The sequence below is a fragment of the Saimiri boliviensis genome, chromosome 3, assembly GCF_048565385.1.
Source record: "Saimiri boliviensis isolate mSaiBol1 chromosome 3, mSaiBol1.pri, whole genome shotgun sequence".
Lineage (NCBI taxonomy): Eukaryota > Metazoa > Chordata > Mammalia > Primates > Cebidae > Saimiri > Saimiri boliviensis.
This window is the reverse complement of record NC_133451.1, coordinates 147136484-147152723: the sequence shown is the minus strand read 5'-3', so window position 1 is coordinate 147152723 and position 16240 is coordinate 147136484. Positions and strand designations below refer to the sequence as shown.

General features: G+C 36.9%; 1 protein-coding gene across 11 annotated transcripts in view; it reads right to left on the bottom strand.

The window, feature by feature from the left end:
• The window catches only part of INPP4B (inositol polyphosphate-4-phosphatase type II B), an 871737-nt gene that overhangs the window by 68754 nt on the left and 786743 nt on the right, over nt 1-16240 (bottom strand). For all 11 annotated transcript variants that reach the window (XM_074396868.1, XM_074396869.1, XM_074396867.1 and 8 more), the window contains one exon: nt 1165-1277. In XM_074396868.1, coding sequence (XP_074252969.1) covers nt 1165-1277 — 113 coding nt within the window. The remainder of the gene's footprint in view (nt 1-1164; nt 1278-16240) is intronic.

The window sequence follows — 16240 nt, the reverse complement described above, 5'->3', positions numbered from 1 at the left end:
ATAACAACCATAATGGTCTTTGAAGATACAAACAGCAGCCGTACTATTAAAAACAGCTTTCATGTAGTAGGGTAATGGTGCTAAATGGGACTAGTATAAATGAGCTGCCTGAAAGCAGCATTTCATATTGTTACCTTTGATGTTTTACCCTGGGGCTCCAAGAAGGCATGAAGGGAAACTAAAGAAGGTTTACTCTGCCTTGCTTTTGGTTAATTATTTCATATGGGCTCATGGTAAATCATCCACTCTTTTTTCTCAGAAGAAAGTAAGTAATATTGAATTATAATTGAAGCATTGGCAGTAGGGAAATTTTTTTTGTTTTAAATGCTACGGATGGAGAATGAATAGAGTATGCTAGAAACATGGTCAACCTGAGCTCCAAATGATCAGAGTAACACTGCAGAAATTGCAAACGTGGCATTTATCATTAAGATTTTTAACATGTACCTTTCCTGATGGAAGGATGCATTCCTAATGAAAGGGTGTTTGGGTCTGATTGTTTAACAGTCATAAATTTCATGTTAACTATGACTCAATGGTTACCAGATAAGAGCTTTAAAAATACAGGCATTTCTCTCTAATTGTTGTAGAAACCTGGGGTGAGAACACAGGCAGATCTTTTACCCTAAGGATACCATTAAATGAGAAAGAGCTATACAAAATATAGTTCATTACCCCAAGAGCAATCCATCAGTAATGAATTCTATGCCAATATCAAATTAACAAACACATTTATAAGCTCATTAACTGAAAAATATGTCCAGGAGCCTTATTAAAGCTGTGAATCAGACATCTGATAACCACATTCTGTTGAAACCATGTGTCTCTAAAGCAGCAGTTCAAAATCCTAGGTGATAGGGGCAATGGGCACTGCGACATGCCACATCAAGAAACTCACAGATACTTCCTCAGAGTGGCGAACACATCAGGGTTGGCAAGAATAGCAAATGAGCGAGATTCTTTCTTGAGTGCATTTCCTACCATCTTATGTTCTAGTCTATGGACACAATGATCAACAAGACTGAAAATGCCTAATGCACAGAATAACAGAAGATGACATCTGGTAACCCAAAGTGCAGAGGATGGACCTTGTACAACGGAAAACTGATGATATTTGCTGGTTAACATATGGCAGGAAATCAGATTTGACATGAGAATGCTTACCGTTGCAGCCAGCCACATAATTTCTACATTCTTTCTTTTTTTGGATTGGATATTTTGATGGAGATTTTCTAGTAATCCTTTTAAATCATTTTGTTCCTGAAAATGCGAAATGTCTGAAGTGGAAAAACAAAACGAAGGAGAAAAATAAAATGAAACAGTGTTCACATTAAGCTGCCCATGGAGTTTTTTCAATACATTTATTTGCAAACACAACCTTTTTTTAAAGACAGAGTCTTGTCGGCCACCCAGGCTAGAGTGCCAGCAGCACCCAATCTTGGCTGACTGCGCCCAGCTCAATCTCTCAGGCTCAAGTGATCCTCCCACCCCAGTGCCCAGAGTAGCTGGGATTACAGGAGCCCATCACCATGCCCAGCTACTTTTTGTTATTTTTTGTAGAGACAATGTTTGGTCATGTCACCCATGTTCTGGTCTCAAATTCCTGAGCTCAAACAACCTGCCTGCCTTGGCCTCCTGAAGTGCTGGAATTACAGGCGGAAGCCACTGCACCCAGCCTCAAACACAATTTTTATAACAGCACATATCATTTGAAGCAGAGTATCTGAGGATAACCATACTCTGTAATTTCTCTGATTTTATTCTTTACTTACTAATACGCTTAAGCCTCTCATTCTCTATTCTGTATAACTATGGTAATATTAAGTGGTCCTATAGTACTATTTTACCAGCATTTTGGACAAAGATGATGGCTTCTGTCTCACTTTAACAAAAGCTCAAGACACAGAAGTCAAGAGACATAACTTTCCTTTTTTTTTTTTTTTTTTTTTTTTTTTTTTTTTTTTTTTTTTTGCCATTGAGTACCTATTCTGAATCAAGAGATTATGTTAAATTGAACATCTCAGGGGTGGGAGAAATCTGAAAGTTCAAATAAAATACATGAAGTCAGTTGCTACAAAGCAAGTTTCCTTGAACTCAGCACTATTAGCTTCTTAAATCAGGTAGTATTTTGCTGGGAAGAACAGCATGCTGTGCATTAAAGGATGTTTCATAGCATCCTTGACCTCTGCCATTCACATGCCAGTAGCAGCTTTCCCAAGGTACAGTAGAAACTGCCTTCAGACACTGCCAATGTCTCCTGACAGAAAAATACATCCTGCTTGAGAATGACTGCTATAAAGAAGCACAGATATGACATGGAAAGAAGAAAAACATGAGACTACAGTTAAACAGTATGAGATAATTGCTTTCTCAGATTTCTACATACTAATAACTAAAGCATAATAAATGGCATACACTTTATATGGAAACCGGATGCAATGCACATTATGACACAAATGTCCCCAAGATTTGGTGAGATGGGATTCAAGATTACAGTGATACAAACAAAACAATTTTCTAAGTGAATGGTTGGGTTAGTACTGTAAAGTATGAAAATACACTCTACTGTTGAATCCATAAATTGAGAGAGAAATTTCTGAGAGCTTTAACTGAGGCTAAAAACAGAAGAAAATACGATGGACTACACCTACATTACCAAGTTTCATTGAAGAAACAGATGACATATTCCTTACTAGTTCACAAAAACTGACATAATTGAATTTTAGTAGTAATGAGGCTTCGTACTTGTTCAAATTTGTACCCGATGGTGCAGTAGAAAAATAATGTATCTGAATAGTTTTAGTTTGTGACTTTAGCTCCAGAGAATAGAGGAAGTATCCCAATGAACTATACAAACGATCTATATCTAAGCGCAGAAGTGGTTGGTAAAGTGTGGATTTCCATTGAAAATAATCATATCTCACCTTGGATTTTATGACCACAAAATAGAGATAGGTTGGGTACAATTCAGGTATATACTCTGGTTTAGGAAAGTGAGATTCAGAATACTCATATAAAATATATGCATGATTCCACTGAATTTGTTTCTAAAAGGGAAAATTGTCAAAAGTCAAATCTTTACTATTTAAGTACAGATGATTCTCATACTAAAGAGAAAGTCTGAGTGACGACATCACATTGCAAGGTAGAAGGTTCTCTGATATACTGGAATTTTAACGGGACACAACCCAAAATAGCCTCAAGAGAAAGGGAGGGAAGCCAAATATGGAATGCCTTGAAGGGAGTTATAAAATCAGCCCAGGACTGGTGGCTGATCAAAGAAGGTATGGACAATAATGCTGCTTTTTAATTTATAGTCATGGTATGCAAGAAATAAGAAGTTAAGTCCACCATCACTGCTTTTAATGTTGATAAATGGCAACCAAAACAAACCCAGGAGAAGCCATAAATTAGAATTATAAGCAGCCATTAAAAATTATGTGAAGGTATATCAGTGACATAGAAAGTGTCCTTGACATTGCTGAAAAGAAGAACTGGTCAGATAAATGAATGAATTTATTTATGTAACATGTATATGTGTTGTGCACATGCATGCCTGTATATATGTTGGTTTCTCTTGGCATATGTATATAGGCAAAGTGAAACATTAGTTTAGATGTTAACAGTGGCCATCTTTAGGCTACGCAGCTTAGTGTAATGTTTCAACTACCTTTTCATATCATTTTAAATGAACAAGTATTGTTTTAAAATAATACAGTGATTTTAAGAGCAATGAGGAACAAAGAATATGCATGAGAAAATAAAAGTACTTAAATTCTTTTTTGTTTTCTTTTGGCATCACAATAAAACAGTTCATTATATTCTGAAGAACCTAAATTCTTATGATATAAAGACCTGACTTCAAAATGTCCATAGTCTAGTAGGGTAGGATGGATATTGAAACTATTATTAAGTGCAGGAAAGTATGCTGCAGGCTATGACATAACTCAGTAAAGATTTGTGAAGCAAGGGAAGCATTGGACAATTCTACAAGAATAGGTGGGGGTGGGAGAGCATCTAGCAAAGATAAGGCTTCATGTCTACTAAGAGCCTTTGAGTCTGAGGGGAAAATAGCAAAGATGCAAGGCATGAGACAGTACTGTAGAAACGGAGTGTGTAGTTCACAGTGTCCTTGGAGTGTACAGTCCTGGGGCAATGTTTATGAAGGATAATCCTGTTCTGCTATGCTGGGGAATCAGGCCTTCGTCCTAGAAAATGCAGGCAACTGGTGTTTTAAACAGGGGCTTAACCCCTTCTGGAAAACCCCTGAGCTTCTTTCTGAAGTCAGGCTTCTACAAATGACTTTCAAACCTTTTTGAAAGCAATACAGAATGGAAAGGTTTTTTTTTAATACAAGATGAAGACATCACACGTGTTCTGGAGAGCTGATGCATAACAATACAACTACAATTAACAATACTTCGTTAATGTATTTGAAATTTGCTAACAGTGTAGATTGTAAATGTTCTCACCACACACACAAACATACACAATGAAATTGATAACCATCTCTGAGGTGATGGTATAGTAATTAGTTTGACTATGGTAATTATTTAACAATGTATATGCATATTACATCATCAAATTGTATATCTTAGGCATACATAATCCTTAATTATCAAAAATACCTCAATGTACGAAAAAAGAAAAATATGCTTACTTTACATAATATCTCACAGCAGTCATACACATACACCCATCTGTAACAAAAATATTATAGTATTTACCCTTAGTGTATACATTGCACCCAAAATATTTTTTTCTTTTCCCTAATTTTTGAAAAGTTTTAGTTTCAACACACCAAATTTATTTATCATTTCATAGGATGAACATAAAAAAATTACAAAGCACTGACTTAGGGCAGCTCCATGTCAAAGTGTCTGGGGGCCGAAGTGACTTTTTTAGTTCATAGTCAGAGGAGGAGTCAAGGCTAAAACTTTGTCTCTTAACTAGTTTACCAGGAATTTCTCCCAAATCTCTGCTGATATTTTTACCATTGGTAGTACTAAAACCAGCTCTGATATCAACACAATAGACCAAATTCTTCAGAATGCTGGGACTCCAGAACAGAACATGATTTATCAAAATAATCTCCTTTCATTGTAGACATGGAAATGTTTTAATAAGCCATTTTAAACAGACGATAAAGATTTTAAATGTAAATCAAGCACCTGGCCATTCTTTGCCCATTTCCACCTCATAAAGAGAGTGCTTTAGAATAGACACGCATAAAGTCAATGGAAATTTCACTCCTTCTCCCAGGATGTGCTTCTTACAAGAAAAGCTATTTTGATGTATATTTTTACATTTTTAGGGCACTATTTCTATTTCTATAGTGACAAAACTTGCTGTATTTAGAGCACATCTCTGTTAACCTAATACATTGGTTTCTGCCAGTTTTTTTTTTTTTTTTTTAAACCCAATAAAAATTCTGCAGACCTCAGAAATTCAGGTCTGGTTCAGGAAAGCTGTATCATTAGTAATAGCCAGTTTGTTAATAGGTGAGATTTCAAGATGTAATGATAGATCCTGATGTATCAACTGAAAATTGTGGTGTACATAGAACGTGAATTGGTTTTAGATTTGGACTGTGTCTCCTCAATTGTAAATATAGCCAAACAGTCTTACTTTTTCTACTCACTCCTGAATTATTCTAAAACAAAATTTAGACAGGGCAATTAAGTCTCTATGCATATCTCCATGACAGTATTCTTTTTTTTTTCAAATAGAGTTTAAGAAATCAGAGGTAAAAGTTACAAAGATATTTATTGCATTATTGCTTATAATTTTGAATAGCAGAAAAGCATTACAATTTTCCTATTCACATAACATTCATGCAAAGTAATATTATATAAGTAAAAATACAAAAATGCTGTATGTGTCAACATCGATATATCACAAAAACGATGTTGAGCAAAAAAGTGCAAATTATAAGAAGATTCCTACAAGATAACAGCAATAATACAGTTAAATACAGTAACATATTTTTATGGATACATAAATATAGAGTAAAACGTGTATAAGGATGTAAACCATCAAATTCAGGGTACTCATGTTGTCAGCGGAGGAGATGGTTAAGCGTGGTAACCTGGAGAGATACCAAGGGAGCTTTCTCTCTATCTGTAAACACTTATTTCTCACAAAATTCCAAAGTTGAGTAATGGGTTCCCAAATCTGTGCTATTTATGATTTATTCTTTTTGTTTGTTTGAAACTTTTATAGTTACTTTTCAAAAACAGCACTAAGCCAAGATTCCAGAAAAATGATTTCTAATGCCAACTCTACCGCTGCTCTGATGTGTAGTCTTGGGCAAGTTGCTTGACCTTCTGTCTCTATTTCCTCAATGGCAAAATGAGGACAATAGTCCTGTCGTGCATCATTGACTAGTAGTGGAAAACAATTAATAAAATCTTGGCAGAAGAATTTACATTATTAAATTCTGTGTTACCTCTGAAAAACAGAAGATACTAGCAGCACTTAAAAAATTGTTCATAGCCTCAGATGGGAAGCCTAATTTTTCAGATAACAGTCAGAATGTATCCAAAGTAAGAAAGACTCTCCTCACACACATGCAGGCACATACCTCAGTTACAAACATTCACAAACCCCGTGACTGTTCTCCCACCTCCCCAATGGAACAGAATAATCAAGCTGAGAGTCAGGTTTTAGGATCTATTGTCTCCTTGTTAGGTCAAATAGGTTTCTTCAATAAGAAGAGCTCTGAATATGACATTGACCTGAATCACAGGCAGAGTATTAATAAGTAAACTGGAATGGGGCCATGGCCTTTTTGCTCACTGAACTGTGATGCTATGATGTCAAATAGCTTCATTTTCTTATGGCCAAATAACTATGTTGCCAGAAAGTGTTCCAAGATGAATCAGAAATTATGGCTGCCTTCCCAGCCCCTAATCTACTCATTTCCCACTAAGTGGCAGATAGAAAATTTACATGGAATGCACTATGCTCCCACTCTGAGATCCGCTGGTGTGATCCATACCCCTTGAAATCAAGTCTAGTTCAGTAATGGATATAATCTAAACCAGTTGGCACTAAACTCTCATCTCAGCAACTGTTTTAAGGATATGCAAGTGGCCTGTGCTGTTCCAGCTGAGCAAAGCTCCTGAAGAGAGAAGGAACCTCTCCTTTGCCCTTTGGTTAAGCATAGGGTTAGCTCATACAGCTGTCTTTTAGCCACGAGGGGACCAGATGTAGGATAAAGTTAACGTGATAAGAGATAAGAGAAGCCTAATGATAAGATACAAAAGATACATTTTTGTTTGTTTGTTTTGTTTTGTTTTTGAGATAGAGTCTCTATCTCCCAGGCTGGAGTGCAGTGGCCTGATCTTGGCTTATTGCAACCTCTGCCTCCCTTGTTCAAGGGGTTCTCCCACCTCAGCCTCCTGAGTAGCTGGGATTATAGCCACCTGCCATCATGCCTGGCTAATTTTTGTATTTTTGTAGAGACAGAGTTTCACCATGTTGACCAGGTTGGTCTCGAACTGCTGACCGCAGGTGATCCACCTGCCTCTGCCAAAGTGCTGAGATTACAGGAGTGAGCCACCACACCCAGTCTGAGATATTGTTTGATATTGCCGAGTCACTGAACTAACCCTCTCTTGAAGCCTACCTTACTGCTAGAATTTTCAGTAAGGCTAATCAGTACGTTTTCTTAATTTGTTTACACCAGTTTAAGAGTTTTGTCACTTGCAATCAAAAGGATTCTAAAGTAAGTAAATTGTTATATATGCATCTTAACCATTGACCAGCCATAGTACAAATATGTACTGTTGATTTAGAATGAGGAAAGGACAAGTCAGTGTATTTTTGGAGGGCGGCAAATCAGTCACATCTGCAGTGATGGTTTTAAAACATGGTCCTTAAAAATAAAAAATAAAAATAATAAAATAAAATAAAATAAAACATGGTCCTACATTCTTCGAAACTTTTTGTTGAGAGGTGGAACGGATGTCTCCTCAAGTTGAATCTGGGTGGGTTTGTGACTGTCTTGACTAATGAAGTATGACAGAAGTAATGTTCTGTGGCCAGGTTTTCATTGATTATATCTCCTGCCTGATAATTCTCTTGGAACTTTGCCATCTATACTCCTCATCTTGAGATGCTCTCTATAAGAACTCAGCCTCTATGCTGGGAGAAACCCAAGACACGTGGAAGGTCTTATGTAGGTGCTTAAGTCAACAGTCACAGCTGAGCCCAGCCTTTGAGTCAAGTTAGCCCAGGTGCCAGAGGCTGAGTACAGAAACCTCCAGATGCCTCCAGTTGTCAGCCCCCAGGCATTATTCCTTCCATCTGAAGGGCATGGATATCATGGAGCAGAGAGAAACCATCTCCACTTTCCCTTTCTGATGCCTAACCCACAGAATCTGTCAGCAGAAGTAAAGGATTCTGATTTTCTAACAGTAAACTTGAGGTACCTTGTTATCAGGAAATAAATAGAACAGAATAAGTACAATAAAAACAACTTAAAGAGCCTGTACTTCTAAGTATGAAAAAAATTAACATGCAATCACTGCTTTCACTGCCCACTCTGGTGAGTACTGTATTCTGTAACATTAAGTCTCTTCTACAATTAATGCTAAAATAATTATAGTTAATTGTACTAGCAAGCAGACAAATGCAATTAGGTAAAAGCCATTGAGATATCTTAAAACTGAAAATTATGTTGTTTCAGATGCTGTAAAATCTTGAAAAATAAGAAAAGAGAAAACTTCATTAAAATCAGCTTCATTTAAATTGCATTTCCAATTTTCAATTTATGAAGAAGGCAATCCAAAAAAATCAAATGTCAAGATTCCAACCAGCTCCGAGCTGAAAATTTTTGACCTACACACTTTCAGTGTCATGTCTTAACCAAATCTCAAGGTTGCATCACCCATAGCAAAAGAAAAAAAAACAAACTGTAAAAGTAATTTTTAAATTATACTCAAAGCAATATATTACAAATTCTTTTAAATTTCCTCAGTCAACATTGTACATTGGTGAGCATGGAATGTGGTGTGCAGGGAGAATAATATAATGGTAGCATATATTTCCTGTTTATACATATTTTTAAAGACAGCATTCATAATTTGATTTCCGAAAAATTTAAAGTCATGTCAACAGATCTAAAGATGATTTGTTAAATGGCTCTCCAACTCTGAACTCTAGTGTCCTCAAGATGCCCAAGACAGTTCAAGTGCAGACTACAGAGCAGAAGGGGAGAGAGAGTGGGAGTGTGCGAAAGGCTTCACACAAATCCCCGCTTCAGTCTTCTTGTGAGCCAGGTTAAACTGAATGGACAACCACTTCTGCCCATACTCAGGTGGCCTCGGTGCTGGCACTAAAGGCAGCTGAATGACCTCCTTTGTTTCACCTAGACAAACTTTCTATTCCCTGCATTTTACCCCAGCAATAGCCCTAGCGATAAAAGGCCCATTGAGAGCCCATTCTCCACACAAAAGTCTGAAAACCAGAGTAAGAATGAATTCATCAAAATGCAGGCAGAGAAGGAGCACAGCTTTTGAGGTGATTTCAGTGCCTTACCTCCCTGCCCATTCAAGAGACAGACTGCTAGTGAAATACACCAAAGTCAAATGGCAGCTCAGGGAGGCAACACATAACAAGCCCTTCTTTTTTTTTTTTTTTTTTTTTTTTTTTTTTTTTTTTTGAGACGGAGTTTCGCTCTTGTTACCCAGGCTGGAGTGCAATGGCGCGATCTCGGCTCACCGCAACCTCCGCCTCCTGGGTTTAGGCAATTCCCCTGCCTCAGCCTCCTGAGTAGCTGGGATTACAGGCACACGTCACCATGCCCAGCTGATTTTTTGTATTTTTAGTAGAGACGGGGTTTCACCATGTCGACCAGGATGGTCTCGAACTCTCGACCTTGTGATCCACCCGCCTCGGCCTCCCAAAGTGCTGGGATTAACAAGCCCTTCTTTAAAAAAAGAAGTGCTCGTCGTTTCTATGCCTCTCCTCTTGCCTACAGTGTGGAAGGAATTAAATCACAAACTGTAAGAAAGAGAAAAAGGGATATGGTTGAGAAGATTGGGGATCCTTCCAATAGTCACAGTATGTGGCCTACCTGTTCAGGCCCCTGGAGGCAAGGAAGAATGAGGTCTTGAATATTTCTTACTATATAGAATAAATTAAACTAATAATTTCTGAGGTATTAGGAAAGGTATAAATCAGGTAAAATATAGGAAGATGATGGAAATAAAGCTGCATTGGAAGGCTCCAAAATGAGAAAGAAAGAGGTAATAAGAATATGAAGCCTACACAATTTATTCTATTTATATGGCTTCTTTTTTGATGTGGTCTCTGATTTGGTAATCCGGGACACTCATATATTTACAGTTTATCAATGGCAACAAAACGTATTCCTCTATTAAGGTGCTCACACTTATTTTCTGATCCAGTTGATAAAGATAACTTTATCCTTGAGACTTCAGTTTCTCACCTTTACTTAGCTTCTAAGGAGAGTTTCACTCTATGTGACATTCTGTGATGCAGAATTGGGAGAATGACAAAATGAAGATGGAAGAAAAAGTTGACTGAAAACAAAAGGTCTAACAGTTATGGTCTGCGGAAGAGAAGGATGGTAAATCAAGAGTGAATGTTTGGAAGAGTGCTATGCCAAACAGCTAAGTGAATTACAGAGTGGGAAAACTGGATCTAAAAAGTAAAATAATAAATTGTTAGTTGTCTTTCATTTGATGTTTCATTGAAGGTTAGTCACCTTTAATTATCTGTTTATTGAATATCATACTATAATAAATATCTGAATTTATCTTCTTGTTAAATTCAGATATTTATTTTCAAAAGGGTGAAGTCTTAATATTTTCAGTATCCATCTCACTTTGTACTGTGGGACCAAATAACTTATCCTAATGATGATTTTAGGAACTCACTTATTCCTGAAAGCATTTCAGAAAGAAAAAAAGTATGTTTTCTTTGAAATATTATCAGAGACTCAGTAATTTCATGAAGAAATAAGTCAATATAGATATGAAAGATTATAGAAATGGTAGAGAAGGAGAGAGGGTACTGATTAGAGAAGAGAAGAAGTTTGGTTCAAACTACTGAAAGAGCTTCATGGTCAAATTTAACTAGATTGATAAGTTGTCTTATTTATTACACAGGAGAAATAAAACTGTTGAAAAACTCAAAGTGTATTACAATTATCATTAGCATCTCTCTAATATTCATAAGTATATGTGACAGTTTTTAGTCAGAGAAACTGACAGTGGAGATTTTATTATTAACTTTTTTCCCCCAATGAGATTATAGTAGAATGTACTTTGAAGTACAAGGTATATATAAAGTAATTATCCTCACTTGGCTGACAATGAAATGCAGGCATTGAAAACACGAAGTGACTCACTTACGTGAGCTTTCAATTGAATTTATGTCTTTTGATTTCATGCCGTTATGTGCTGACTTACTAGACTGGTATACTGGGAGGCTTGCCAATCTTTGATGAGTAGTAGAATGTGAAATGCAAGAGTTGGACATTCAAAAAAGATGAGAGTTCCATTGAAAAGGAAATAATGAAGAAAATATTAGGATGATTAAAAGGCAAGAAATCTAAGTTTGTACCTACACGTACTAGAGCAGGGTAAGGCTAGCTAAAAGATTTGTTGACTATAATTCAATGAGGACAACCAAGTAACAGAGACATTGCAGAGATCAGTGCCTGGTTGGGCAAGCACGCAGACCTTTTCATATGTGTGTCTTTGTTACTTGTAGTGATGTTTGTATTTTACGATTTGATCTAGCCTAAAATTTATGGGACATCAAAAGTATATGTCTGTGGTTTCAATCCTAAGCAAAAACAAACAAAAATGAAAACAAAAACAAAAACAAAAAAACAAATCTGAAGGCAACAGACTACCTGATTTCAAGCTATGCTGCAAGGCTACAGTAATCAAAACAGCATGGTACTGGTACCAAAACAGATATATGGACCAATGGAACAGAACAGAGGCCTTACAAATAGTGCCACATATCTACAACCATCTTATCTTTGATAAACCTAACAAAAACAAGCAATGGGGAAAGAATTCCCTATTTAACAAATGCTGTTGGGAAAACTGGCTAGCCATATGCAGAAAGATGAAACTGTATCCCTTCCTTATACCTTATACAAAAATTAACTCCAGATGGATTAAAGATTTAAACATAAGATCTAAAGCCATAAAAACCCTAGAAGAAAACCTAGGCAATACCATTCAGGACATAGGCATGGGCAAAGACTTCATGACTAAAACACTAAAAGCAATAGCAACAAAAGCCAAAATTGGCAAATGGAATCTAATTAAACTAAAGGGCTTCTGCACAGCAAAAGAAAGCATCATCAGGGTAAACAGGCAACCTACAGAATGGGAAAAATTTTTGCCATCTATCTATCTGGCAATGGCCTAACATCCAGAATCTACAAAAAACTTAAAGTAAGTGAAGGATATGAACAGACACTTCTCAAAGGAAGACATTTATGCAGCCAACAAACATGAAAAAAAGCTCATCATCACTGGTCATTAGAGAAATGCAAGTCAATACCACATTGAGATACAATCTCATACCAGTTAGGATGGCGATTATTAAAAAGTCAGGAAACAACAGATGCTGGAGAGGATGTGGAGAAATAGGAATGCTTTTACACTGTTGGTGGGAGTGTAAATTAGTTCAACCATTGTGGAAGACAGTGTGGCAATTCCTCAAGGATCTAGAAATAGAAATTCCATTTGACCCAGCAATCCCATAACTGGGTATATACCCAAGGATTATAAATCATTCTATTATAAAGACATATACACACATATGTTTATTGCAGCACTGTTCACAATAGCAATGATAGACTGGATAAAAAAAGTGATAGACTGGATAAAGAAAATGTGGCATATATACACTACGTAATACTATGCAGCCATAAAAAAAAGATGAGTTCATATCCTTTGCAGGGACATGGATGAAGCTGGAAACCATCATTCTCAGCAAACTAACACAAGAACAGAAATCCACACACCTCATGTTCTCACTCATAAGTGGGAGTTGAACAACGAGAACACATGGACATAGGGAGGGGAACATCACACACTGGGGCCTGTTGGGGAGTGGAGGAGTAATGAGAGAGACAGCACTAGGAGAAATACCTAATGTAGATGGCGGGATGGTGGCTTCAGCAAACCACCATGGCACATGTATAACTATGTAACAAACCTTCACATTAAAAATAAAGTCTATGTCTGTGGTTTAACATGCATCGAGGAAATAAAAATTGGTTATTATTTCGTCTCAGTTTTTCTTTTGAAAAGAAACAGAAGTGCTTCAAAAGATAGTAGATAAAATTCTCTCAATCTTTTTAATGCTAAAAAAGCATTAAAAACTTCAAAAGCCTAGTTCGGAGTTTCTTCTGCAATGAGTTTAAAGTAAATTTGTAATTACAACTACGTAAAAATATATGTATAGAAAATGAAAGCATGGTGCTGGAAATATTCTAATATTTAAAAAATCACAGTCTTATATTGAGTGCAGAAGCCATTAGGCAGCAATGGTTGGCAGCAGCATATAAATTAAAAGAACATTTGACTGGGAGTCAGAGAACATGGAATTTAGTCTCTGTTCTCTTACTAAAGGGTATGTGAACCTAAAATCTATCCTGGACACCAAGTTCCTCATAACAAACGATGGGGTTGGACTAAATCAGTATTTCTTAAACTATGCCCTGGGGAACACTTACTTAGAAAAATGCAAATGGAGGTTTCAGATAATTTTTTTTTGTTCCCATAATGAAAAAAAAAAAAAAAAAAAAAAAGGCTGTTTTAAACAAAGTTAATTTAGACACTATAGATTAGGATCAGCAAACTCACCTGCAGACTAAATCCAGGTCATACATTTTTTTTGTTTTTGTAAACAAATTTTTATCAAAACTCAGCCATGCCCATTTATTTATCTATTTATTTGTTTATTTATTTAGAGACGGAGTTTCACTCTTGTTGCCCGGGCTGAAGTGCAATGGCATGATCTCTGCTCACTGCAACTTTCACTTCCCTGGTTCAAGCAATTATCCTTCCTCAGCCTCCTGAGTAGCTGCGATTATAGGCACCTGCCACCATGCTTGGGTAATTTTTTGTATTTTTTAGTAGAGACAGGGTTTCGCCTGTTGGCCAGGCTGGTCTCAATCTCCTGACCTCAGGTGATCCGACCGCATCAGCCTCCCCAAAGTGCCAGAATTACAGGCATGAGCCATGGCACTGAACCTGATTTACATATTGTTTATGGCTTATTTTGCACTATAGTAGCCAAGTTGAGTGATTGTGACAAAGATCATATGGCCCATATTTACTTTCTGGCTCTTTACGAAAATAATTTGCCAGCCATCCTACAGACTTTCTCAGAACTTTCACTGTGATAATGGGAATTCCAAAATAATTTCACTATTTAATCCTTGTATCACTCAACAATTACTAATAGAAATACTGTTACTTATCATTGTCTTGGTTAAATTATTTCCAAGATCCAACACCTTTCTGCTGTTCTCTGATTCTTTAAAACATCCAACTAAATGACCCAACTTATACCGAGTATTCAGCAAATGTTAATGGCATAGAAACAACGTGCCAGACAATGTTTACAGTATTTTTCGTATAAAGTCAATAGATAGACAAGGATACCTGTCCTCCTGGTGCTTACATTCTGGCAAGAGACTACTGCCGAATAATGTAAATGACATATTACATGCTACATGATAATAGAGGCTACAGAGAAAAACTAAGAAAGGTTCCAGCGGGTGGGAGATCGCAATTTTAAAGACAGTGGTTAAGAAAGGCCTTACTGAGAAAAGTGACATTTGGGCAAAGACTTAGAGAAGGTGAGTGAGCAACCTATAAGGGGGAAGGCATTTAAGACAGAGCAAAGAGCCATTAAAAAGTCCCAAGAAACAGCAAGAGGTCAGTGTGGAGCAAAGTGAGGTAAGTGTGAGAGAGAGGTGGAGAGGAATCAAAAGATCAAAGGGGTCGCCTATGTGGCACCATAGAGGCCATTGTAAGAATGTAGGTTTTTATTCTGAAAACAAACAACAACAATAAAACCAACAACATTGGGGGTTATTGGAAGGGTTTGAGGAGACACATAATGAGACTTTGATTTTAAAATAGGCACTTTGGATGTAGTGGGCACGAGTGGACGGAGTGACAAGTGAGAAAGGAAACAAAGACGCTAGGAGGAAGTTGTTGCCAATATCTAGAGGAGATAAGAAGGGTTTTGCACAGGGTGGTAGCAATGCAGGTGGTGAGAACTGGTGGCATATATTTTGGAAGTGGAGCCGGTAAGACTTTCTGATGGACTGGAAAGGGGATGTGAAAGAAGAGACTCAAAGGTGGCTACTTTTTCCCCCTAAATTGAAATTTATATCAATGAAGAGGTTGAAAATGATATAAGTGTAGATGGGGAAGACTGTAGGAAGAACAACTTTTTAAGGGCTTATCAGGAGCAAAAAATAAGGTATCAAGCAGAATACAAGAGTACAGGAAAGAGAGATGGGCTGGAGATGTACATATGAACAGTGATAGTTAATAGCTGGTATTTAAAGCAACTAGGCTCTGCTGAATTAGGGAGCTGAGTAGACATCCATGGACTAAATCCTGTGTCACTCCGACATTAGACATTGGAAAGATAATGAGGAATAGAGATGGAAAAGAAATAGCCGTAGAGCAGGGGAACTCACAGAGGGTGGTGGCTTGGAAGCCAAGTGACAAAAGAAGGCATAAATAACCATGCCACATCTGTTACTAGATCCAGGAAGATGAGGGCAAATGACTGAGCACTGGGCTTAACAATGTACGCTCTTGACAGAAACAGTTTCCATGAAGTTACTTACATGGATAAGAGACTTACTGGAATGAGTTTAGATGAAAAAATGGGTGGTGAAAAATTTTAATTCCAGTTTTATCTACCCCTTTTGAGACATTTTCAAACTTAAGCTTGTCCTGCAGTATAACATAATATTCCTTTCTATGGCCAACCCCTTTCACACATTTTCATATATCCGTGCAATGCCAAATATGGACAATATGTGAAGAACTCCTCACCCGTCTTGATATTTCCAAATAAAATATGCAAAATATTTGGATGACTGACTGGATTTTTCACTTGTATATTGGAATGTCTACATGGTATGACAGTTGAGATGTTTATAAAACAAAGTTACTAGAAGTAAATTTTATTACTATGTAATAGTCTAAGG